Source organism: Symphalangus syndactylus, chromosome 3 (genome assembly GCF_028878055.3).
Source record: "Symphalangus syndactylus isolate Jambi chromosome 3, NHGRI_mSymSyn1-v2.1_pri, whole genome shotgun sequence".
Taxonomy (NCBI): Eukaryota; Metazoa; Chordata; class Mammalia; order Primates; family Hylobatidae; genus Symphalangus; species Symphalangus syndactylus.
Window position 1 is genome coordinate 74651078 of NC_072425.2, and position 25561 is coordinate 74676638.

Below are 25561 nucleotides of genomic sequence, written 5' to 3' on the forward strand. Positions count from 1 at the left end.
CCTTTTGGGTTTCTGTCTTTATTCTTTCTGCCTGCTCATTTGCTTATTTATTTGAGAAACATTAATTGAGCACCTACTGCATTCTTATCCCTTACCCTGATGCTTGCCCTTCTTTCTGCCTTCTAACTATAGATCCAAAAAGCCCCTTTAAAGCCTCTTCTCTCCCCCACCAAATTTTGTGTTGTTTGCATGGAAACCACATAACCAAACTTAAAAATGTGTACAAATTAAGAGTCAATAAGCTTTTGATTGAGGGCCTGAGTCTGTTAAAGGCAGAAAGATGAAGGCTTGATAGAAAAGAAGCCCTTGTGGATTTCAGCAAAAAGACAGGCTGCAGCATGTTGTTACCAAGGGTCCTTATTTTTTTTTTCTTTGCTTTTTATCGTAGTTCTCGAATGTGTGTTGGAGATGTAGAAAGATGGGATTGCTGGCTAGCAAAGATCTGTGTAACACAAGCTTGGTCTCCGGTGACAGGAGGAACTCTCAGGTTAGTACCTGAGAAGATCATTGATTAAATACAGGAAGAATGACACAGCTTATTAGAAAATTCAGACACTCTCTTTTCTATTTAAGTGCACTCATAATATTCTGGTGTCTTGGAACTGGGCACTCCTGTGAATGTGAAGTACCTTAATACATATAAACTTCCTGTTCAAACAGTGCAGTAGGGTGGGGGGAAGTCTGAAGAGCTTCATGGAAAGATTCCCCCCTTTAATTCTAATTCTAATTTATTGCCCCAGCCCAAATGATTTTGTAGAAAAGTCTTTAAAACTGCAAAATTCCCTACCCCACAATTATCACCATATTTCTTCCCTTTTTTCTGTTTATCTTTCTGGTTTCTTCCTATAAGGGACAGGAAGTGAAACTCCCAGGCTCTTTAATTTGGGGCTTAGGCAGGGAAGAAAAGTAATTAAAATCACAAATACATAAAATTAACCTGAGTCCTTAAAACTAAATGTCACCATGGAGACCAGAGCAAGAACTGTCTCCATGGAGATCCCAATGAATTTGTTTTGCTTTAAATTATTATCACTTGTTACCAGATGTTATTTGGCCAAGGAAAAGATGAGTATGAATGAATGAATATAAGAATTAGCCTCACCTGAGAGAATTTGTTAAGGGTAAGTCTAAATTGCTGTGGTTCTTAGTATTTCATCATGCCAATGAGTGGGAAGATATCCTAACAGAAAATATTTCCCCTTAGTTCAGTTCTAATGGAATCACCTGATGATATGGCTCCATAGATGCTACAGGAGTAAGTAGGGTAAAATAATTCCTAGAAAAAGCATCTCTCGCTCAGAAGCATCAAGGTGTGATGAGGGTGGTATGGCTCTATCTATCAACCACTTCAGTTGCAAGGAAGAGGTGGCTCTTTGGCAACGTTTTATCCCAGTAACGAAGCAAAAGTAACCCCTGAAAAGGATTTTGGATATATTACTTTATCACGTCTATTATACACAACTGATTTTAAATGAGTAATGAGGTCAAATAGCTCTGTATCACATGCCAGATAAAGAGAAACACAGGAAAAAAAACTAAATGTTCGAACTGTTTAATCAGAGGAAAGTCAGAATTTCTCCCAGATACAGATTTTATTTTGTACCTATATGTACAGTCACTTAACTGATTAAATACTCTGTTGAGAAGCCATGCAAATGGTGTGTTTATAGATATTAAGTGTTCATCATTAAATAAATCACTAATAAAAGATTAAAATTTAATAAAAATTTAATCTATCATAAAACAAATCAATAGAAAGCTAACAATTATGACCAAAATGCATAAAAATAAGTCAATGACATCGTTCAATTTAGAATTTTACACAACTTCAGCTTTGTAGGACAGATCTTGGTGACTGGTTGGATACGGAAGAACAAGTATGCCAGCAATACAGTCAGCACAGAAAATGCTAGTGCTTCTCACATTTCACAGTCAATCTTGCTATCTTTCTATTCTATAAAGTTGCCTTGAACACTCAATTAGCAAATACAGAAATACAAGGTTAGGTTTCTGTGAGCCTCTGGTCACAATATTTTTGTCAATCAAGACATAACCTTGTATTATGTGTGTTTCAGTTTAAAAACACCTTACCTAACGTGTATTGTTGATTCATTAACATTGAAATCGCTGCCAACTGCACTATAATTTAAATCTGAATGAAGCTTTCTAAGGCATGCATTTCCTCTGTAGGGTGTGTCACAGTCTTCTTGTGCTTAGCATGATGCTTAGGGGCCATTTTACCATATAGCTAACAAAAAGCATGAAATGCAAAAAAAAAAAAAAAAGTAGCATTAAATAGAACGTGAAAAGGATACTTGTTTACAGTATGAGGGCTGAAACGAAAAGGCAGAGCGTTGCTTGTTTGACCTCAGTTGGGAACATGCACGTTGAGCAACTCAAATTTTTTTTCCTTTTTTGCTGCTCTGAGAATGTCTACAAATGACCACAAAAGTGCATCAAGTATTAATTTTGACTTACAAATAAATCATAGCAAGTAGGTGAATTTACAAACACAGAATCCAGAAATAATAAGGATCAACTATATTTGTCAACTATTGAAAAAGAATTCTGTTTCCTGTGGGGCTGCTCTTTACTATTCCACTGCACATGCCTATTCTTTTTTGTCCCCATCCTTAGTTCAAAACCCTGCTCGGGAACCAACCTCCCCACCACACCACTACCTTTGCTTCTTATAATCATTTCTTTTTTTGCAAAAATCAGATGATACTGAATTTATTGATATTATTCTCCTTTTCTGCCCTATGGAGCTCCTTGAGATCAATGGCCATGTCCTAATACATATAACTAACTTCTACTGTTCTTAATATGTGGCAGGCCATGTATTAAAGGGTGTTTTACATATCATACCTCATTTAATCTTACAATAATCCTATCATCTCCATTTACAGTTGCAGAAATAGGCCCAGAGCAGTCAAGTCACTCACCACAACACACAGCAAGAGAGTTAGTTTTCAAACCTAGAGCCCAAGTTTTAACCATTATGCTATGCTAAATCACTAGTGTTAGCTACTGATATGGTTTGACTCTGTGTCCCCACACAAATCTCATCTTGATTTGTAATCCCCACATCGGGAGGGACCTGTAGTCCCCATGTGTCAAGGGAGGGAGGTGAATGGATCATGAGAACAGCTGTCCCCATGCTGTTCTCATGATAGTGAGTGAGTTCTCACAAGATTTGATGGTTTTATCAGTGTTTGGAAGTTCCTCCTTCACCCTTCTCTCTCCTGCTGCCTTGTGAAGAAGGTGCTTGCTTTCCCTTTGCCTTCCACCATGGTTGTAAGTTTCCTGAGGCCTCCCAAGACCTGCTGAACTATAAGTCAATTAAACCTCTTTCCTTTATAAATTACCCAGTCTCTGGTATTTATTTATAGCAGTGTGAAAATGGACTCATACAGCTACCCTATATTATTGAAAACTTATTATTTTCCTAGAATGATGGTAAATGCTTTATAAAAATTATCTCATTGAATCTGTTTCTCTTTGCTGTTTCACTTTGAATCTGTTTCAAAGTGCATGACACACAAATGTATGTTGGGTTGAATTTAAGTCTTCCTGTTCCCCAGCCTTCCTTCTAAAACCAATGTATGAGGTCCCTCTATATTTTCAGCAGTGGCTGGAATGACTTACAGTGTTCCACTACCCTTCTCTCCTCACCAGGTTCTTCACCTTCTTCTCATTTGTGTTCTTCTGTGGTTTTGCTATTGATGTCTGTAACTTTCACAATGCAATTTTCAAAGTAATAGTGGTGCAGCAGAGAGCAGAAGCACTGTCCCTTTGCAAAAGCTCTTTCTCTTTAACAATAACTTCTAGTGGTGATTTATGTTATGATTCAAATCTCTGTGGGGTAATAGAATCACAGAAGAGCTAAGTGTTTTGCTTGAGAGCTATGAGGTAAGCCCTATATGAGGCTAAAAGAGGATTTTCTGTTTCCCAGTGTAGCTTTGGATTCCAAATCTGTATAACCTCTCATACTGAGTTCAAAGGAGGAAGAGAGACAGTTTCAGGGTTGAGAAGTAAAAGCAGAAAAGTAAACTTATTGGAAAGCAGGGAATAGGCTTTAGAAAGTTTGCAAGACAGAAACTGCAGGGGTCACATATATTACATGAATGAATGGGATGAAGTCAGGCTTAGCCTTAGGGCTAGAGTCAAAATCATTCATTTCTTTCAAAAGCAAAAACATAAAGTAGACAAGATTTGTGACTTCTTTTCATTTCTTTTTTTTCTTCACACTCCTCCCAAATATTCCAACTACTCCAAATGTAATTACTATCAACAGTAGAGCCAGGAAAGTTAATTCAAGGGACAGAATTTGAAAAGTCCTAAAAGTTTCCACTTTTCTTCCAGTTATACATCACAGTGTTGCTATTGGTCACTGTGATATTTAATAAAAGAAAGTGAATTCTCTTAAAGAGAAAGTGAATTTCCAGGTCAAGGTCTAAAGCACAAGAAGTAAACCAAATGCTTCTTGGGGCCAAGCAAGAACTTACATGAGGGAAGTTCCTAAAGACAGAACAACACCCATCTTAAGGTGTAGCCAGTGCTCAACTCTGGTACATTCATAGTAGTTTCCTGGAGAAATAAAATCCTCTCTGGCCAGGACTTTCAAATTTTCAAAGATACAACCCTGGATTTATGGTGAATCTGCTACTTTTAAATGTGGCCAACTAATTAAAATGAAAAAAAAAGTAAACAGATCTCATGCCAAACAATGTCTGTTGGCCTTAACCAGTGGGAGATGCCAGTTTGCAGTCTCTGGCCAGAAAAGTTCTCGTATGTAGCCTAGAAAATAGGAGGGGCCTCGTTCAAATCACTCCATGTACACCCTACCCCCAGGAAGTGGCAGCCCTGGAGGCTGGTCCTCTAAACAGGCATCTCCCTCCTGCTGTGCCCCTGGCCTCCAATTCCTTTTATGAGTAACTGCCTGTCTCAGAAGTGTGATTTCCAGGCCTCTGACAGCAGCCCCTTTTCACCCCCTATTTATACACACCTGCTCTGTGTGAATGAGCTAAAACCTCAGGTGGCCGGGGATTTGGCTGCTGCGTGGCCGTGTGTGGCTGGGAGCTGCCCCTGAAAGGCTCTCCTATTTCCTCCTGCCTGCTCCAACGTCTCTCCCCCTCTCTCCATTTCTCCTTTGAAAATATTTCTTTCCCTTTTCTTTCTTTTCTCTCTTTTCCTCCTTCCCATTCCTCTCTCGTCTCTTTTTCTCACCTTTCTTCTCATTTCCTTCTTTCTCTACCTTTCTCTCCCACTTTTCTCATTCTTTTTTCCGTTTCCTCTGTCGTCTCCACTCCTGTCCCCTCTCTCTGACTCTCCTTTCCTTTCCTGTTCCATCCTTTCCCCTCTCTTTCCTCCCCGCAGTACCCGGGAACTTGCGGGGGGACCTCGCTCACCAGGAATACACCAACACCGGCTTCGAGTATTTCTTGTGATGGGAGCGGAGGGTCAGGGAGCCCTTGCGCTCCACCAAGTCCGGGGGTCCGATCTCCAACCAGTGTTGCTTGCTGTCGCACCAGTCCTGGCAGGATCTGTCAAGGCTATCCATGGGAGCCCTCGAGGTATAGACCTCTGAGGAGTTCTCTATGCACCTGTCCTGCCCGACAGGACCGCAAGTACCAAGATTCGGCGTCTCTTATCTCCTAAGCAACCTGGGGCGGGGCCAATGGAGGGGCGGATCCCTCCAACCTGACGGCCAAACGTTTCCTAGACGTTGTCGTTACTGATCAGAAACTACATTTCCCAGAATGCAGTGAGGGTAGCGACCGGGCTACACAGCTGATGAAAGGGGGAACTGCATCCTGAGATCCGCAGTTTCGCCTGTCCACCCGCCAAATCCTAAGAGTGGCTGGGCACAGTTATGGGGGAGTGGTAGGTCAGTTAAGGACCAAGGGAAAAGCAAATAAGCAAATTCCCTGAACCCCGAGTGGGTCTGTTTGGGCTGTCTTTACAAAAGTTCTTTTTTTTTTTTTGAGACGGAGTCTTGCTCTGTCACCCAGGCTGGAGTGCAGTGGCGCCATCTCGGTTCACTGCAAGCTCCGCCTCCCGGGTTCACGCCATTCTCCTGCCTCAGCCTCTCCGAGTAGTTGGGACTACAGGCGCCCGCCACCACGCCTGGCTAATTTTTTGTATTTTTAGTAGAGACAGGGTTTCACCGTGGTCTCGATCTCCTGATCTCGTGATCCGCCCGCCTCGGCCTCCCAAAGTGCTGGGATTACAAGCGTGAGCCACCGCGCCCGGCCTTTTTTTTTTTTTTTTTTTTTTTTTTGAGACGGAGTCTCACTCTGTCGCCCAGGCAGGCTGGAGTGCAGTGGCGCGATCTTGGCTCACTGCAACCTCCGCCTCCCAGGTTCAAGCGATTCTCCTGCCTCAGCCTCCCAAGTAGCTGGGATTACAGGGGCCCGCCACTACCCCCGGCTAATTTTTTGTATTTTTAGTAGAGCCAGGGTTTCACCATGTTAGCCATGCTGGTCTCTAACTCTAGAACTCAAGTGATCCGCCCGCCTCGGTCTTCCAAACTGCTGGGATTACAGGCGTGAGCCACCGCGCCCAGCCTTTGCAGAAGTTCTTTTTACCGTCCATCATCCATTGCCACCACACCTTCTGCTTACAAGTTATTTATAGTAAGTTTGACTAAAAGAGAACAAGAGAACATCCCCTGAAACCCAAAGTTTGTCATTCTATACAGCTTTCCTACCTGCGAAAGAGGAGGAGCAGGCTCATCCAGCAAATCACCTAAAAAGTTTGAAGATCAAAAAGCCTAGCTCCAGTTTCAGATCCTCCCTCAACCTTTCTGAACACTAGTTTCTTCCTCTGAAAAACGAAAGAGGGAATGGGACCGTAGAGTGGAGTGGGCACAAGAATCGCAAGTCCCTTCTGGCTATGACGCTGCAAGACTCTAGGTACAGTTTAGGATTCTGGGCGTTCAGATCCCCAGGATTTGTCAAGTTCTCCTCATTGAAATTTTTGATATTTTGTGACAACACAAATTCATCACATTTTTGTGCTGTGTGTTATATGTGGGAAGGAGATTTCAAAAAGATGGCCTTTTGAAGTTATTGGATAGCTGTGTTACAGAAGAAAACATTGCCTTCAAGAAGTTATTGGATAGATGTGTTACAGAAGAAAAGACATTTATTTCATTTTTGACTTTGCAAGAAAAGAATATGTAACACATTAGAATTCTTCTCTCCTCCCTGGCCTTAGTCGAGTACCTGAGGGGCATTAAAGAACTTCGTCCTTGCAATCACTTACCCAGCATAGTCCTTAATACAGATATCTTCAGTGTTGAATGAATGAATGAATGTTCATTATGTTTGATTACCTTAGATTTACTTTCCAAAAGTGTCTTACTTGAGGAAGACCACATGTACACAAAAAAATCAAACTTTAAAACAGAGTAAGAGACCATTCACACTACAAATAGATTCTTTGGTTTATAAAATGTGTTATAGTGCTCCCATAAATAGTGAGGCACTCTTCTGTATCAGATGGCACAAATTTGATTACATATAACTACTAAGTGCTTTTCTGTGGTCTGTGGTGCATAGTGTGGGTGCCTGTGGTATGCTAAGGTCTCTATTTTACTGACAGCCACAGTTAAAACATATTTCTTAAAACCAAATAAACAGTCCACCATCACCAGCCAAATGCTAGGAGAGTGCTGACTGCTATTTTAGCCATTTTCTTCTAGGCGGAATGAAAAGAAAAATATAAGTTAACTTTAAAAAGGGAAATATGATCCATGTCAAGCTCAATTCTGTCCAATCAAAGCACAGCATATTGCTGTTGCTCCAAAAATATTATCATCATTGCTGTCATCTGTTCATGTGTTCATTTTACTTACATTTAGAGTGGCGGTAACATAATATATGTGCAACCAATATGTCAGATCTCTGCAGACAATTTCTCTCAAAGATAGAAGCTGCCCAGGGCCAAGTTCTTTCCACAGTGCATGAGTGCCACAGAGATTTAAAAGCTTTTCAGCACACCAAGAAGAAATAAGTTAAGAAAACATTCAAAACAAACATAGCTTGTATTTTAGAGTTCCTTAAACCATGCCGACCACCTATTTGAATTTGTGAATATGCTTTTTGTTATACTCACTTTCCTGTTTGTACCAAATTTATAAACTTCATTGTCTTCTGTGTCTACTAAATACTTTTCAACATCCTTGTCCTAGGATTTAGGATATTAATTCTGTGATATCCTCGAGTTTATGTTCATTCCATTCTCTTTGTATACACCAATACATACTGTAGAATTTTGGTTTCTTGATTCTTTATCGATAAAATAGGAATAGAACAGCACTTATTTCAGAGAGTTCCTTTTTTTTTTTTTTTTTCTGAGACGAAGTCTCGCTCTGTGGCCCAGGCTGGAGTGCAGTGGCGCGATCTAGGCTCACTACAAGCTCCGCCTCCCGGGTTCGCGCCATTTTCCTGCCTCAGCCTCCCGAGTAGTTGGGACTACGGGCACCTGCCACTACGCCTGGCTAATTTTTTGAATTTTTTTAGTACAGATGGGATTTCACCGTGTTAGCCAGGATGGTCTCGATCTCCTGACCTCATGATCCGCCCATCTCAGCCTCCCAAAGTGCTGGGATTACAGGCGTGAGCCACTGCGCCCAGCCAAGGGTTCTTATTAGAATTACATAAGATAATAAATACATTGAAAGCAGATAGAACAGTGCCTAATAGATGCTCAGTCCTCACTTAAATTTAAACTGCTGCTGCTAGTATTATTACATCCTGATTTTGTCTTTATCATTTGTAAAAATATCCTAAAATGTGGTGGGTTTTTTTGTGTGGAGTTTCCTATACTCACTGTTTTCAACGTTTGTCTGTTTACAAGCTCTTTTTAATGAATATCTTTTTTATTCTAGTTTAATATGAAATTTAATAGCCTGGATCAGAAAAACGTAGGCAAGAAATTTGGATATGGTACCAGCGATAACGATAACTTTGCATTCCTATAGAATCCTTTCTCTTCAAGACTATAAGTAAGTTTTATACTTTACAAACGTGAAATCACTGATCCTCAACATACTTGAGTTATCCCTGTTTTCCTCAAACTTTATCAAACCACTGAAATACAGAGCTTAAAGCAATGCCTTCTATTTATATTAATCCCTTCATGCTGTAATATCCTTATGGTGAGAAAATTAGAGCTCAGGTCGGGGAGGAATTGGGACTTTTCTGTAAGATGAGTGTAGGCAGGCCAACTCAGGAAGTGAGCTTATGCTAATAAATTTCCTTATTAGCTTTATCAGATTCCTGAAGAGATTGCCAAGAACTGAACAGGACAGCAAACCTCAAACAGATGTAAACCAACGAGATGTAAACGTCTATTGGGGCAAACCTCTTTGCCATCTCCTTTCCCTTCCGGTCTGGATCTGTGCTCAATTCCTGGAAAAGCCCCTACTCAGGATCTCCTGAAGTCTCCCGTAGCATGTTTTCCCCTACCATTAAAATTTCTTCTCTCTATCAAACGTCTTTCAATTATGCTGAGAGACAAGAATTTAACATTGCTTAAGAAAACTAATTTATACTATCTCTATGTCAAATCCAGTTTAAATATATTAAAAACTCCTATTTAAATTGTATAGCACTCAGAAACTAAAAACTAAGCAGTGATGTCCTAATCAAGGATTGTATAGTATTTTTTTTTTTTTTTTTTACTACTCCAGGAATAGGGACTTTCTGTTACTCATCCACATATACATCTATGGTTACCCTTTCTTTACAAAAAGTTGGAGTCCACCTGCTATGTCAAAATGAATAAGAGGTCCTTGCTCAGAAAAGGGGGATTGGGGGAAACTGGGGGTGGTGAGGAACCAGACCTCCCCATCTCCAGCTCCCCCCATCCCTATTTTCTTTCCCCTCTTCCTCTCCCTTCTTCTTTTGCTTTTTCCCACTTTCCCCCTTATCCCTTACTTTTCCATGTCCTACTCCTTTTCTTCTTTCTTCCCCTATTTCTCTCTCTCCTCCTCCTCTCTGTCTCTCTGTTTCCTTCCTCACTTCTTCCAACTTTGAGAAGTAGTATGGATTTTGGAGTCAGAATCTATTGCTGAGAACCCAGGTACAAATCAAATGAAAGAAAAATAATCAGACCTAGAAACCAGAGCCAAAATTTATATGAATAAGTTTATGTCTCACAACTCTCAAAGGAATCAACTTCAGCAAAACTTCAATCTTCTTTCCTTTCCTGTAACTGTAACTACCAACAGTCTTTTTTAGAATGATTTTAACCTTGAGAATGATTCCTCTGTGCTTCTAATTTGGACTGTGAATCAATTAGGCATCTACTTGTCCTTAAGCCATTATCACTAACTAGCATTGATTAAGTGCTAACATGCAACAGGCATTATTTCTGGAACTCCTACTGTCAGCATGGGGGATTAATTTATTAAATATTCAATGTATACTATAATTCAGCATTTCCTTCATTTTAGTATCTAATCCAGCCAATAAGTGAAATACCTTGACAGAGTTATGCATAATTATTATGATAAATTTTAATGCCCAAGATTAGTAATGACATACTCTAGCATAAAGGTAGCCTAGGGACTTTTAAAATATCCTATAAGTTGGATATCCTTAATTATTCAAAGACCGAATATCCATTTTCATAAAATATTCTCGTCATTTTCTCCCCAGTGCTGCTTTGCTTTTTGGAACCTTCGTTGTTGTTGTTGTTGTTGTTGTTGTTGCTGTTGTTGTTGTTGAGATGGAATTTCACTCTTGTTGCCCAGGCTGGAGTGCAGTGGTGCGATCTCGACTCACTGCAACCTCCACCTCCCAGGTTCCAGCAATTCTCCTGCCTCAGCCTCCTGAGTAGCTGGCATTACAGGTGCGTGCCACCACGCCCAGCTAATTTTTTGTGTTTTCAGTAGAGATGGGGTTTCACCATATTGGCCAACCTTCATTGTTTATTAGCAGCAAGAATGAGACAATTTAGCTACCACTTAAGAGTTCTTATGAAAGGAGTGGTACTTGAAATTAAACTCAGTATTGTTGTGGTTTTCTTTACTATTCGTGGTCTTTAATCTGGTTGAAGGAACCTCATCTCTCAGGGAAAAAGCTCAGAGAAAATCAGGGGGTGGGGCAGGGGGTCTTTTCTACTCTGAGGATGATGGACATTTGCCCATATCCCTGACAAGCCCTGCCACCAACCATGTGGTGAGCAGGCTGGTAAGGAACTGACTGAGTGGATTCCCCCAGAGGGTCAGGTGTGAGCAGGCGGTTCAGGGTTGTTGCGTAGAACAGAGGCAGTTCTAGGATGAGGAAACCTACTCACCAATCTGGGGGTAGTGGAAGGTTCAGAGAAGAAGCTGGAAAATTTCTTGACCTTGTCTGAAAAAGAAAAAAGTACCAAAGGAAGTGAAATTTTCCTTGCTTTTAGGGTTGAATTTTAAGTAGTCATCTAATTGCTTTAATATAAATGAGGTCCAGAGAGTTTCCAAGTAAAATGATAATTTCCAGTTAAAGTTTCCATAATAGTAGTGACTCAGGTTTGTTTTTTTTAAGAGATGGAGTCTTGCTATGTTGCCGAGGCTGCACTTGAACTCCTGGGCTCAAGTGATCCTCCTGCCTCAGCCTTTCCAGTAGCCAGGACTGCAGGCTCAAACCACTATGCCCAGCATTGAGCTAGTCTACTCTTGATGACAAATGACAGGAAGTTAAACTAATTAGGTCAAAAAGAGGAATTTTTGGACTTACACAACTGGGAATTCCAGGGGTACGTCTGGTTTAAGCACATCTGAATCCCAGGGCATAATAATGTCTTCGGGATGCTGTCTCTCTATTTCTTGGTTCTGCTTTACTTTTTGAGTTAGCTTATTCTCAACCAAGCCCTCTCCAAGACGGACATTGGCTTACATTATTCCCTAACTCCCCACAACATGAAGCATTCCTCTTCCTTCAAGCTCTAGCAAAAGTCTTGGTCACTCATTGACCTGATTTGACTCATGCGATCTACTCTGAAAATGTCACTAGAGTCAGGCCCAGAGGTAATGTGGTACTTTCCCCAGCTGGGTCTGTGTCATGAGGTTCCCCTTGAAGGATGATGCCCACCCCTTCTAAATATTCTGGACTGAAAGTATGGAATTGGACTAAAGGGAAAAGTAGGTTGCTACTTCCAAAGTAAGGGAAAGTGTGCCTGACAGGCAAAAATAATAGACACCCACTGCAGATAGTAACAACAAGACATCCCAACCACATATCACCTGATAGAATACTTTCACATACACAGCAGGTCCCTGAGTAACATCATTTCATTTCATTCAATGCCATCTCATCATAATGTTGATGAGAAAAACAATTGCTTGCCAGCCGGGGCCATATCTGTGTGGAGTCTGCACATTCTTCCCATGTCAGTGTGGGTTTTCTCCGGATACTCTGGTTTCCTCCCACATCTGAAAGCTGTGCAGATTAGGTTCATTGGCATATAAACACAGCCCCATTGTAGGTGGGTTCAGGTGGGTTCCAGCCTTGGACCTGAGCTGCCGAGATAGGCTCTGGCCTCCTACAACCATGAACTGGAATAATTGGGTAAATAATTATCATACTTGTTTTCTTGTTTGTATTAATCTTTCTTAAATGTATATCTAGCTCACTTTTTTTAATGTTTAATATTAGAGAGTTTATGGTCTTTATTAAGAAGTTTGGTGATGTTTTTGTGACCTGAAATATGCCATAAGAATGTAACTCATTTGTATCAATTCGCCTTTGGTAAAGTTGGTTTCGTCACAGCTCTTTTTCACTTAAAGTCAGTTTTCAAGAACCTGGGTGACAATGTTGAGTGAAGGCTTACTGTACTCTCTTACTTGACCCTCACAAAAACTATGTATTGTATTAAGTTCTCCAGAACCAATAGGACATATATAGACATATAAAGGGAGATTAAAACGGGAGTTGTCTCATACGATTATGGAGGCCAAGAAGTCCCACCATCTGCTGTTGGCAGCTGGAGTTCCTGGAAAGCCAGTGGGATAATTTAATTCAAGTCTGAAGGCCTGAGAACCAGTGGAGCCAATGGTGCAACTCCCAGCCTGAGTCCAAAGGCCAGAGAATCCGGGGAGTTGCTGGTGTAAGTCTTGGAATTCAAAGGCCTGAAAACCAGGAGCTCGGATGTCTGAGGGCCCAAGAAGACAGAGAGAGAGAATTTGCTTTTCCTCTGCCCCTTGATTCTATTTGATGTTTCGTTGGATTGGGTGATACTGGTCTGCAATGGCGAGGGCAGATATTTACTCAGTCTACTGAGTAAATGCTAATTTCTTCCAGAAACACCCTCACAAACACACTCAGAAACAATGTTTTACCAACTATCTGAGTACTCCTTAGCCCAGTCAGGGTGACACATAAAATTACCCATCACAGATACACAGTTGACCCTTGAACAACATGGGTTTGAATTGCACGGATCCACTTATATGTGATTTTCTTTTCAGTAAGTTACACTGAGTGTGCCAGACTCTCCTGCCTCCCCTTCCACCTCCTCTACCTCTTCCACCTCTGCTGACCCTGAGACAGCAAGATCAACCCCTCTTCTTCCTCCTCTTCCTCAGCCCACTCAAGTGAAGACAAGAAAGATGAAGACTTTTGTGACGATGCACTTCCACTCGATAAATAGTAAATATATTTTCTCTTCCTTATAATTTTCTTGATAACATTTTCTTTTCTCTAGCTTACTTTATTGTGAGACTAATATGTATAACATACAATATATGGGTTAAGTGACTGTTTATGTTATTGTTAAGGCTTCCAGTCAACAGTAGGCTATTAGCAGTTAAATTTTAGGGGAATCAAAAGGTATACATGGATTTTTGACTGCACAGAGGGCTGGCACCCCTAACCCCACATTGTTCAAGGGTCCACTGTATATTGTCATTTCTATTTCTAAGGTGAGTAAACTGAATCGCATCTAGTAAGTCAGTCCTGCATTCTTATCTTTGGACTTCAAGGAATTTTTCATTCTACTGCAGAAACCACACTTAAATACATACACACACACACACACACACACACACAATATATATGATCTATGTGTAGAAGTCTGCACCTAAGATTATTTCCTCATAGCCATTATCTCCATAACTTTTGTCTCCTGTGGGTATGTGATTACTTACCACCTAAGGCACTGGTAGCTGGTCAATTAGCAGAATGTTTCTAAAGTACCTCCCTTGTTAATTGCCTCTAAAATGATAGAATTCAACTTCCCCAAGGCTTTCAAAAAATATGGTCGAATAGCTTGAGTCCTGTCCTTTGGCCTTGTTACTTGGTATCAGATTTCCTTTTTGTCCTGAAGAACATCTGGCCTACAATCTGCCATTCTTTGCTCTAATCCTGTTTGTGTCTGGATTGATTTTTCTTCTCTGGGTAATTTCACCCCACTGTGGTGTGTCCATTGTCCCTCGTAGGACTAGAGGACTCAATTCTCTCTTCCTCAGGGTTCTATTGTCACTCTAGAATTTAAAGATGGTAAAGAGTAGCTGAATTTCTAAAACATTTCAACCCTATATTTTTATACCACAGTGGAAGATTATATGCTTTGTTTTCTCCAAAGCTATTATTTTAAAACAAGTATGATTTTATTTTCATACAAAATTCTAAGGAAAAAAAATTACTGAGATCTCGATGTGCTCTGCAAGAATATTCAAATGCCTGTATCCAATTCTATCAAGAATTTGTTTTAATATTAAAGGAAACGACCCTGAAATATATTTTAAGTTTTATTATATAGCTCATGCCATGTCATCTCATCTCATTTACCAGTGTCTGTTCTATTTAGCTTAAAATGAACTAAATTCGTACTCCTAACCGAACCTTATTATTATTAAAAAAATACATCATATTTTCTCCTAGTGTGGATATGCATGAGGATGGTATTTTGCATAAAATTAATTACCTTTTTTCTTGACATATTACAGGGATGACTATTTTGGAAGTAAAATATATTAACGATTACTCTGATTCATCAATTTGAAAGGTTTCTTCAATACTGACACAAAGTTTTCTTCTATTATAGTCAGAATGTGGGATAAATACTTTTTCTAGATGGCTTCAATGTCTTTTTTTTTTTCATCTAAATATAGAGAGAGTCATGGAATAAACTAGCCTAGAATCTGAGCACTGGGAGGGTAAAGGTTATTTGATACAGCATCTTAGCCAAAGTATAATGGCTGAGGATATGTACTCTGCGTCCACATAAGTGTAGAGAGGACACTTACATTCACAAAGGCATCCTATGCCAATTTATACAAGTTCCATCTTCTATTGAGCTAAAATGAACCTTCTTGCTAGATCTATCTGTTTATTCTACTTTTGGAAGGCTAAAGATAAGTCTTATTTCTCTCTCATGAGATCCTTTCAGATAGTTGAAGAAGAGTTCATATGATTTCTCTTTTTTTTCCAGATAAAGTAAACAAACCTACCTGCTCTTCGTCTTTATGATGACTGGCACCTCTGGATGTGCATCACGTTGGCTAAGATTCCCTTCAAAAGTGTTTATCAGAAACTCTTTTGTTTTTCTGATAAACACAGAATGTTTTACTCTGACTGGCACCAAGTACAGTGGGGCTACTGCCTTCCATACACTTGATTCTGTACTTTTACTAGCATTGACTAAGCAAGAAGGAAGGAAGAAAAGATGGAGGAAAGGAATAAAGAGAGGAATGGGGAAATGGAAGGTAGGATAAAGGGAAGACAGATAAACTGAAATCAGAGCAGAGAAAAATAAACAAATTCAAAATAAATAAGACTTATTTAAAATAAATGTATTCTCCAAGGCTAACACTAGGATCAGACCCACCACCCAGAGACTAAGCTCTGGACTTCTGGCAAGCTTGGAAAGCTTATACGAAGTCCTCCAGCATGAAGCCGGGGATATTTTGATATGGGACAGGGGCAAGTGAGGGCTGGGAGAAGGGCACGGTCTTTGGTGAGGGCTCCACCCCTGGGCCTATGCCCATGGACCTAGGTGAGGACAGGCATTTCTGTTTTCATGCCCAAATGCTGCATTTTTCCAAGACTGCCCTGGCCCGCCATGCTGCATCTTGTGCGTATAAAAACCCCAAGACCCTAGCGGGCAGAGACACAAGTGACTGGACATTGAAACACACCGGCAGAAGAACACAGAAGTGGCTGGACGTCAAGAGGAGCAGAGGAGAAGAGGAGCACACTAACAGGCGCCGGCAGTTGGCAGGTCATCGACTTCTGAGAGGCCCAACTCCAGGGGAAAACCATCTTCCCACGCCACTTGCCTTCTGGCTCCCCATCCATCTGCTGAAAACTTCCACTCAATAAAACCTTGCACTCATTCTCCAAGCCCACGTGTGATGTGATTCTTCCGGTACACCAAGGCAAGAGCCCTGGGATACAGAAAGCCCTCTATCCTTGCAATAAGGCAGAGGGTCTAATCAAGCTGATAAATACAAGCCACCTACAGACGGCTAAACTGAAAGAGCACCCTGTAACACATGCCCACTGGGGCTTCAGCTGTAAACATTCACCCCTAGACACTGCCGTGGAGTCGGAGCCCCACAACCTGCCCCTCTGCATGCTCCCCTAGAGGTCTGAGCAGCAGGGAACCAAAGAGGTGGGCCACGCCCCCATCGTTCGCTCTGCATGGGGGACAAGGGAAATTTTCCTGGTTTATTTTGAAAGGGCTTATGAAAACACAAATCCTCTCTGAAGCCATATACCCCCAATCTAGGCCCTCAGGAGTCCCCCAGATTAAATTCAAGAAATGTGAGCTCACAAGAAAACACTGCTAAACTTAGAAGGAAATAAGCTAGGATGAGCAAAACAATAACAACAGAGCTATGTTCCCCTCCTTCCCCCAGTTCAGATTATGAATTATTAGACACAGAACATGAGATAAATATGAATGGAAATTCTAAAGAAACAAATCTTGGAATCATAAAATAATTTTATCAAGCAATAAGACACTATCAAAAATGGTCAGAAATTTTCAATATTTCAGTAGTTTCTTTCTCTCATCATGGAAATCCTCTGAAGCCACAGAAAATTTAGAAAACAAAAATTCAGATTTTGGTAAAATTAAAAGAGACTCGAAAACATTTGTAAAGGCTACTGAGTAATTGTATTCCTTTGGAAGTCATGTGGCAGTAAATAGAGAGAAGCCTAAGAATGATGTAAAATCCACACCACTCCCCCTAAGATTTCCTACCCTAATCCAAGGGATAGGAATGTGATGCATACTACATCACCCCTGTGATTATGGCTCAATACATGGCAAAGGGGGGTTTGCAAATGTAACTAAGAGTACTACCCAGATGATTTTGAGTTAACTAAAAGAGAAATTATCCTAGTGGTTCTAATCTAATCATACGAGCTCTTTGAAAGCAGAGTTTTCTCTGGCTGGTGGCAGAAGGGAAAGTCAGAGAGATTTGAAACACAGAAAGGTTCAAAGTGCCATTTCTAGCTTTGAAGATGGAAGGGTCATGTGAAAGACAGGAGAGAGGCCTCTAGAGCCAAAGAGTAAACTTCAGCTGAAGGCTGGCAGGAAAATGGAGACCTCAGGCCCATAACTGTAAGGAACTAAATTCTGTCGGCAACTGGAATGAGCTTGGAAGTGGATTCCTCCCCAGAGCGTCCAGATAAAAGCCCAGTCCAACTAAAAGCTGGATTTTGGCCTTGTGAGACCCTAAAGTGGAGAACCCAATCAAGCCTTTCCAGACTTCTGTCCTATAGAATTGTGAGCTAATAAATGGATGTTGTTTTAAGCCATTTCATTTGTGGTGATTTTTAATGCAGCAATAGAAAACCAAAATGATATTTCAGAAAGCAGAGTTTAAAAATTGTTTTTAAAGATGATGAGTAACATCTTGAGGTACAGGAACTATCCCTAATGAGCAGGAAATTGATTAGGAAAAGAGGTAAATGTTATCAGATGGTCCCCTTATGATTGACATAGCAGAAGAGGAGGGCTGACAAGAATTGACTAGTGTATATCCTCCAACGGCATGAAAGAGCCTATGTCTTGTAATCTTTGCCAAAAGATAATATTTTTATTATTTCCATCAATATAAAATTATATCCTTTGTGCTATTTTAATTATTTTGACCTGGAATTATCCTTATTTGATATTAATATTGCAACATCAACATTATGATTATTGGTGATTCTTCTGGTGCATCTTGGCTTATCTTTTTATACTAAGTCATCTAGGATTATTAGGATGGGTTTCATTTATAGAGAAAGAGTATAATTAATCTTTGCCTATAAAAAAATGTTCAAACCATTTCTTTCGGTTGTGACAACTTATTTTTTGTCCGATGACATCTTTTTCTTGTTTTTCAATGTTTTCTCACTTTCCTTTTATTTCTCTGTTGTTTATAGATAAGACTTTAATTGCTACTGTATTGTCATTACTCTTTAAAGCACACATTCTATTTTTATTTTTCTAATAATTCCTATGAAGCTTTTCACTTTCTTTAATCTGTACTTCTCTATTTATATTAAGATCAAGAATGAAATGTTAGCTTTTGACATTACTTAAGATGGCAGTGCTGAGAACAAGGTATGACATCAACAAATGCTTATTCTATCAGTCTGAGTTGGAATTAGTTTTTCTCAATCTCATTTGAAATTATTTGAGACATGGGATTTGTACAACATCTCAGACAGCTCAGAGAAAAAAAAAGCAATATGGTCTCTGATAATGCAAATAGAAATGTTTCTAAATTAATAGTAAGAAAACACTGCCAAAGTTTCATTATTTTTACTTACTACTCTTTGTTGAGAGCCATCAAAGTACTACATTTTTTAATGTATGTACAAAAATAAGTTTGGTAGTTTGGCATCTCTCTTCCTGTTCAAACAAAACCCAAGCAGAACTATTAGTTCATTTACCTTCAAGTGCCTTTTGCTTTTTTCTAATCTAAACTCCCACACATGGAATGTAGCAGTACCTCCACAATTCCCAGAAAGTTTCTAAGCACCTGCACGTGGTGTCCTGTCCAAGGTCAATTTAACTGTCGGAATATATTATCATCAAGCCCTTCAGCAAGTTGTGCACCTTATCACTATGGCTCCACAAAAACTTTTATTTGACTGATATAGTCCTAAATCACCTAAATCTGAGAGTAATAAAAAGCAGTTTCAAAGATTCACACAGTAATTTCATTAAGGTTTCTAGATAAAACATGACGGCCATGAAGGTGGTTTGGGAGAAAAAACAGTTGTCACCTCTGTTTGCCTTTCATTTCCTGCCCATGTTCCTTTTGAACTGAAAGATAAGCTGTATAGCTGACCTAAGTGTTTCTTACCATGAGTCTCAGAGGCTACCGGGAAACTGACCCTATTCTGGCTCTGCAGTGTTAAATTTAAGAGTATATATACTTGGACCAGAACAGAATCCAGTAGTCTGGAGAGACCAAAGGTGATAAATGAGGACTGTTCACTGTCCTAGGTTTACTGTACTGTATTGTATTGCCTCTCATAATCATTTTTTGTGTTGTATTGAGAGATTGAATATACAAATGAAAAATGACCAGATCACACATAAAAGGAGAACTCTGACCCACAACGTGTAACAACCTGCCCAGGAACTCAACCAGCCCAGGAAGCCAGCCTGCTGTAAGTCAGACTTGTAGAAAGTCAGACTACTATCTCCATTGACAGTCTTGAAAGCCAAACGATGGTTCCTAGAACAATCAATCCCAAATGGCCGGGACTTTGAGGTAGGAGATCAGCAGGACTTGTCCTCTAAGCACCAGTCATGACTCTGCTGATAAAACAAGATGTAGCAAAGAAACTGACCCAAAACCGCCAGGACTAGGAACTATAACACATTTGCATAAGACGCTCCCACCAGTGCCTTGACAGTTTACAAATGATGCCATGGTAATGAACCAGAAGTTGCCTTATATGGTTCTTGGAACTTGTCGCCCCTTTTCGAGAAAGTTTGTAAATAATTCGCCCTTTATTTAACATACAATTAAGAGTGGGTATAAATATAGTTAACCAGGAATTCACAAGTGCTAGTCTGGTCCACTCTACCTACAGGGTAGCCATGCTGTGTCTGTGGCGTAGCCATTTACCTGTACACTGTTTCTCTAATAAACTTGCTTTCTTTCCCTGTTGGCTTACTCTTTAATTCTTTCCTGAGAAAAGCCAAGAACCTTCCCAGGCGAAGCCTCAATTTGGGGGTACACCTGCATCAGCCTGGTGACCGTGAAGGGATGAAGGAACAAACAACACAAACAAGACAAACAAGACAAGGACTCAGTACAGGTGGGAGCTGTAAGTCTATAATAGGGCTTTAATGCTATAGAGCTGTGTAGCAGCAGCCAAAGCGTCCTTTCAGAGCCATTATCTTTCCTGGTGACTAACAGGCTGAGGGAACCTGAGGGAAATCTTCACCCATAACCCAAATTAAAACTGATCGGCACCAACTGGCTTCCACGGATGGCTGAGTCTCTCTTTTGCTCCCCATTGATACCGACATTTCTGGGTGAATGAGGAAGTGGAAACAGGACCTCTGGCTTGATAATTTGTTATCCCCTGTCATTTAGGTGGCCCAGAAGAGAGCATGACTGGCATGTTTTTGTTGCTCTTTCTCTCAGACTTTTTTCTTTTGCGTCTCTAACGGCCAGCCATTTTACTTTTACACCAATTTCGTTGCCGCATTTGTGGTCTTTGCTTTGGCTATGGGGGCAATTGTTTATTTTGAGAGGTTCTCCCATTGTACTGATTGTGGAACACCAGAGTCACATTGTTCTGTGGCCCCAGTTATATTAGGTCTTGGGCCTTTGTGGTTCACTGTTGGCCAACCTTCGCATGCCCCAGGGTTTTTGGCATTTGGGAAAGGGACCTTCGTTTGCCAGTGCTCCAGGTTTTTTGGCAGTAGGCACCCTTTTAGTGTTGTTTGCCTTTGTCATACTGCCCATTTCAGTAAACACTTTCTTTGCTTTTTGTAGAATTCAGACTATGAGAATCCCATTACCCTCTCCTTCTATATTTTCCTTGTTAAAACACCTCTTTTGTGTGGCGTGAACCCGGGAGGTGGAGCTTGCAGTGAGCCGAGATTGTGCCACTGCACTCCAGCCTGGGCGACAGAGTGAGACTCCGTCTCGAAAAAAAAAAAAAAAAAAAAAAAAAGCCGGTACATAAAAGCCGTGTCCTGGTAGAAGCAGTCACCACTCCACTGCCCAGTCATATCTCAAAATTCACTTTTGTCATGCCCTGCTAACTGTATTTATGACCCCTTTGCTAGAATTGGTGAAAATTCCCCTACTGACCTTTCTTGAGGAAAAGGGAGGTGGGAATCTGAAAGGGAAAATAAGTGGGCTCTCGCTAGACTTAGAAAAACTTCTGCATCTAGTACAGATCCTTGCTAAACATGGGGACGACACCAAGCATCCCAAGGGACTCGCTGGTAGGATGCCTTTTATGCAATTGGAACAAATTCCAATTAGACAGCACAGAGTGAAAGAAACTCTTTTTCTATTGCAACACCATTTGGGTTCAATACAAATTGGGAGACCAAGAAATCTGGCATAAAATGGTACTATTTATAACTGGACTTATTCTGTAAAAAGGAAGGCAAGTAGGGAGAGGTTCTTTATGTACCGGCTTTTTTTTTTTTTTCGAGATGGAGTCTCTCTCTGTCGCCCAGGCTGGAGTGCAGTGGCACAATCTCGGCTCACTGCAAGCTCCACCTCCTGTGTTCATGCCATTCTCCTGCCTCAGCCTCCTGAGTAGCTGGGACTATAGGCGCCTGCTACCACGCCCGGCTAATTTTTTGTATTTTTAGTAGAGACAGGGTTTCACCGTGTTAGCCAGGATGGTCTCAGTCTCCTGACCTTGTGATCCGCCCGCCTCGGCCTCCCAAAGTGCTGGGATTACAGGCGTGTATGTACCAGCTTTTATGGCCCCTTACCAGGATCCAGACTTAAGGGACAACTGTAGGATTTGTGTGGCTTATCTCACTTCCAGGCGCAAAGAAGCCACACCAGATATCCCAGATAATCCCCCTCCCAGTGACTCTCAGAAGGCCCGTGCCTCCTCCCCAGTGCTGAGCCTCCTCACTTCCCCAATTCTGAAGTGGCTCCCGTCCAAGGTTACCAAACACCCTTCTCCCTTATTCAACTAAACCCAGCCTGTAACCACTGCTGCCCAAGGAAGTAAGTCCAACCAATACCACCAAGAGTAGGTCCCCATGTCAGCCCCTAAAACTGAGCCTGTGTCCATTTTGAGAGGTAGCTGATGGAGATGTGGGGACAACAAGTATATGTGCCTTTTTCTATGTCTGATTTGGCTTTACGCAAAGAGAAATTTGGTGAGTTTTCAGAGGACCCAGGGAAGTTTGTAGAATAGTTTTTTTTTTTTTTTTTTTTACAGCCCAGAGGTCCTTTATTATTATTATTTTTTAACACCTATGATGCCATGAATTGATAGGGAATAGGTTCCAGCAGCTCAGGCTCCTTCCCACTGGTTCTCACAAAGTGTGCTTCTCTGGGTGGAGCAGGCTGGCGCTTTAGTTGAACCCAGGTACCTTTCTCTTTGGCTTCTTTCTTTTTCTGATCATTTTCCTTCACGCGTTTCAGGAAGCTATCTCGGTTCTTAGAGTGCTTAATGTGCTCAATACGCACATTAATTCTCTTGGCAAGAATCTTGCCCTTAACTTGTTTGTTTACAACAATGCCAACAGCATGCTGGGTAACATTGTAGACTCTTCCAGTTTTGCCATGGTAACAGTTGTGGGGTATTCCTTTTTGAACAGTACCCATACCCTTGATGTCTACAATATCACCTTTCTTATAGATTCGCATATACGTGGCCAAAGGAACAACTCCATGTTTTCTAAAAGGCCTAGAGAACATATATCGGGTGCCTCTCCTCTTTCCCTTTGTGTTTGTCATTTTGGTGAATTACTGGAAGATGGCGGTTCCGGCCGAAAGGCAGAATAGTTTGTTAAGTTGACCATGTCCTTTGACTTAACTTGACATGAGTTGCAAATATTATTGTCCACCTGTACTGTACTGTAGAGGAGAAACAAAGGGTTCTGGGTACTGCCTGTGAATATGCAGATGGAGTGGCTGCTCATAACTAAGGCCATGCCGTTTATCGTGTGAGGGGAGATCCAGTTCCAGATCTGGACCCTCAGTGGTATTACCAGAGGGGTTCCCAAGACCTCAAATGCTAAATCACATGGTAGCTCATTTAATTGAAGGTATGAAAAAGTATGTGGTTAAGCCACTCAATCATGACAAGGTTAGAGAAGTAACTCAGGGGAAGGACAAAAATCCTGCTCTGTTTTAGGGCTGTTTGGTTGAGGCCCTCAGGAAATATACAAATGCAGACCCAGACTCCCCAGAAGGGCGCAATCTCCTGGGTATGCATTTTATTACTCAGCTTGCTCCTGACATTAGGAGGAAGCTGCAAAAGGCAAAAATGGGACCTCGAACCCCTATGAGCCAACTCTTAAAGATGGTCTTTGGAGTTTACAATACAGACAGGGCAGAAGAGGCAGAGAAAAACAAAAGAAATAGCCAAAAAGCACAATTGTCCGTGGCTGCCTCAAGCCCCTTGCCACCTGAAGGTTACCCATCCCGAGTAAGTGTAATGAGACCAGCATCTGGGATGCCCAGATGAGGGCCCTCAACTTGCCAGCCCTTGGGCCAGAATCAGCGCGCCGTCTGTAATCAAGAGGAACACTGGAAAGAGACTACCTCAGGCTCCAAAGAGGACCTGGGCCACCCAAACCCATAATGGCCGAGATAACAGAGGCTGACAGAGCCCAAGGTTCTCCTCAGCTCCCACAGGATACCTTACCATCTCCACAGAGGAGCCCCAGGTAACCCTTGATGTGGCAGGCTGAGCAACGGAAAATAATTAAGCTTTTCCACATCTCCTCATATTTGGGATGGGATTCTCTATTCAAATTGGTTTCCCAAATATTCCTGGGGAAGGGACTATTCCAGGCTGCAAAAAGGATCTCCAGGGCCTGTGAACTGTGTGCTCATAGCAGCCCAGAAAGCCACCTCATGCCCCAACCCCTGCTCAAACCTATGTTAACACCAAGAAATATAACCTAGGGAAGACTTGCAAATAGATTTCACCCAGATGCCGTTTGCTAGCACTTGTAGACACATTCACCAGGTACATAGAAACTTTTCCTACAAGGACAGAAAAAGCACTGGAAGTGTGCAATTTCTTACTCAATTATTCCAAGGTTTGGATTACCAAAAAGTTTGCAAAGTAATTATAAACTTTCATTCACAGCTAGAGTGACCCAGCCTTAGGCTTCCTCAGCCTTAGGCATTACCTATCATCTTCACTCCTCGTGGAGGCCTCAATCCTTAGATAAAGTAGAAAAAGCCAACCCTGTTTCAAAAAGGACATTAACAAAGCTCCATCAGGAGACCTTGGAGGCCTGGGTTTCTCTCCTACCTATAGCCCTCTTGCACATAAGAATGGCTCCAAAGGGAACATTAAAACTTAGCTCATTTGAAATGATGTATGGGAGGCCCTTTTTAACTTCAGACCTCCTGTTTTATGAGGAGACACATAGAATACTCACCCATATTATCCACTCAGGTCAGGTTCAAAAGGCCCTTCAAGATTATGGAAATAAAGTATTGTTATTTTCCACAAAGGAAAAGAATAGCATCCCTGTTCAACCAGAAGACTTAGTCTTACTAAAAACTTGGAAAGAAGGATCCCCTGAGGATCAATTACAACTGAAATGGAAGGGCCCCTATCAGGTGTTGTTGAGTACCCCAGTGTTGTGAAACTTAAGGTAGTCACTAGCTGGGTACACCTGTCCAGGATTAAACCTGTTTCTTATGAGTCTCTGGAGACACAGGAGGAGGACACCATGACCTATACTTATGAACCTCTAGAAGACTTAAAGCTGTTGTTTTGGAGGCCGGGCGCGGTGGCTCACACCTGTAATCCCAGCACTTTGGGAGGCCGAGGTGGGCAGATCACCAGGTCAGGAGATCGAGACCATCCTGGCTAACACGGTGAGACCCCGTCTCTACTAAAAATACAAAAAATTAGCCGGACGTGGTGGTGGGCGCCTATAGTCCCAGCTACTCAGGAGGCTGAGGCAGAGAATGGCATGAACCCAGGAGGCAGAGCTTGCAGTGAGCCGAGATCGCGCCACTGCACTCCAGCCTGGGAGACAGTGCAAGACTCCATCAAAAAAAAAAAAAGCTGTTGTTTCACAAACACATAGATAAGTAGCATGGCAAGGAGGAGTATGTGCAGTAATAAACCACACCTGTTCTTATGTTAACAATTCAGGGTTAGTTGAATTGCAAATTCAAAAGATTTACCAACAGACTACCTAGTTACATAATTTTAATAACTTTAATAACCCCACCACTCAAAACATCTGGGACTCTGTCAAAGGATACCTACCAAGTGTGATGATAGCTAGTAAAAGAGCTAGGCCCTTTACTAGCTATCTTATTACTAATCTTTGGCCGTGGCTTATTTAACCTGTTTGTAAAGTTTGTGTTTTCTAGATTACAACAATTCCATGTGAGTGTGATGCTGGCACAAGGCTTCCAACC

The 25561-nt window shown here is 41.3% G+C and overlaps 2 protein-coding genes across 4 annotated transcripts in view; both read right to left on the bottom strand.

The window, feature by feature from the left end:
- The window catches only part of CFAP95 (cilia and flagella associated protein 95), an 82916-nt gene extending 77234 nt beyond the window's left edge, over positions 1-5682 (bottom strand). For all 3 annotated transcript variants that reach the window (XM_055269959.2, XM_055269958.2, XM_055269957.2), the window contains exon 1: positions 5412-5682. In XM_055269959.2, the coding sequence (XP_055125934.1) occupies positions 5412-5563 (152 nt within the window). In that variant the 5' untranslated portion in view covers positions 5564-5682. The remainder of the gene's footprint in view (positions 1-5411) is intronic.
- Positions 5683-22414: 16732 nt separating this feature from the next.
- On the bottom strand, positions 22415-22938 carry LOC129478519 (large ribosomal subunit protein eL21-like). Its single transcript, XM_055270072.2, has one exon. It carries the CDS (start codon positions 22898-22900, stop codon positions 22415-22417), a length of 486 nt encoding a protein of 161 aa, XP_055126047.1. The 5' UTR covers positions 22901-22938.
- Between the last annotated feature and the right edge of the window lie 2623 nt (positions 22939-25561).

What these genes read in the sequence shown, in the direction of transcription:
- LOC129478519 (XM_055270072.2), bottom strand. Translation starts at nt 22,900, where the DNA reads ATGACAAACACAAAGGGAAAGAGGAGAGGCACCCGATATATGTTCTCT.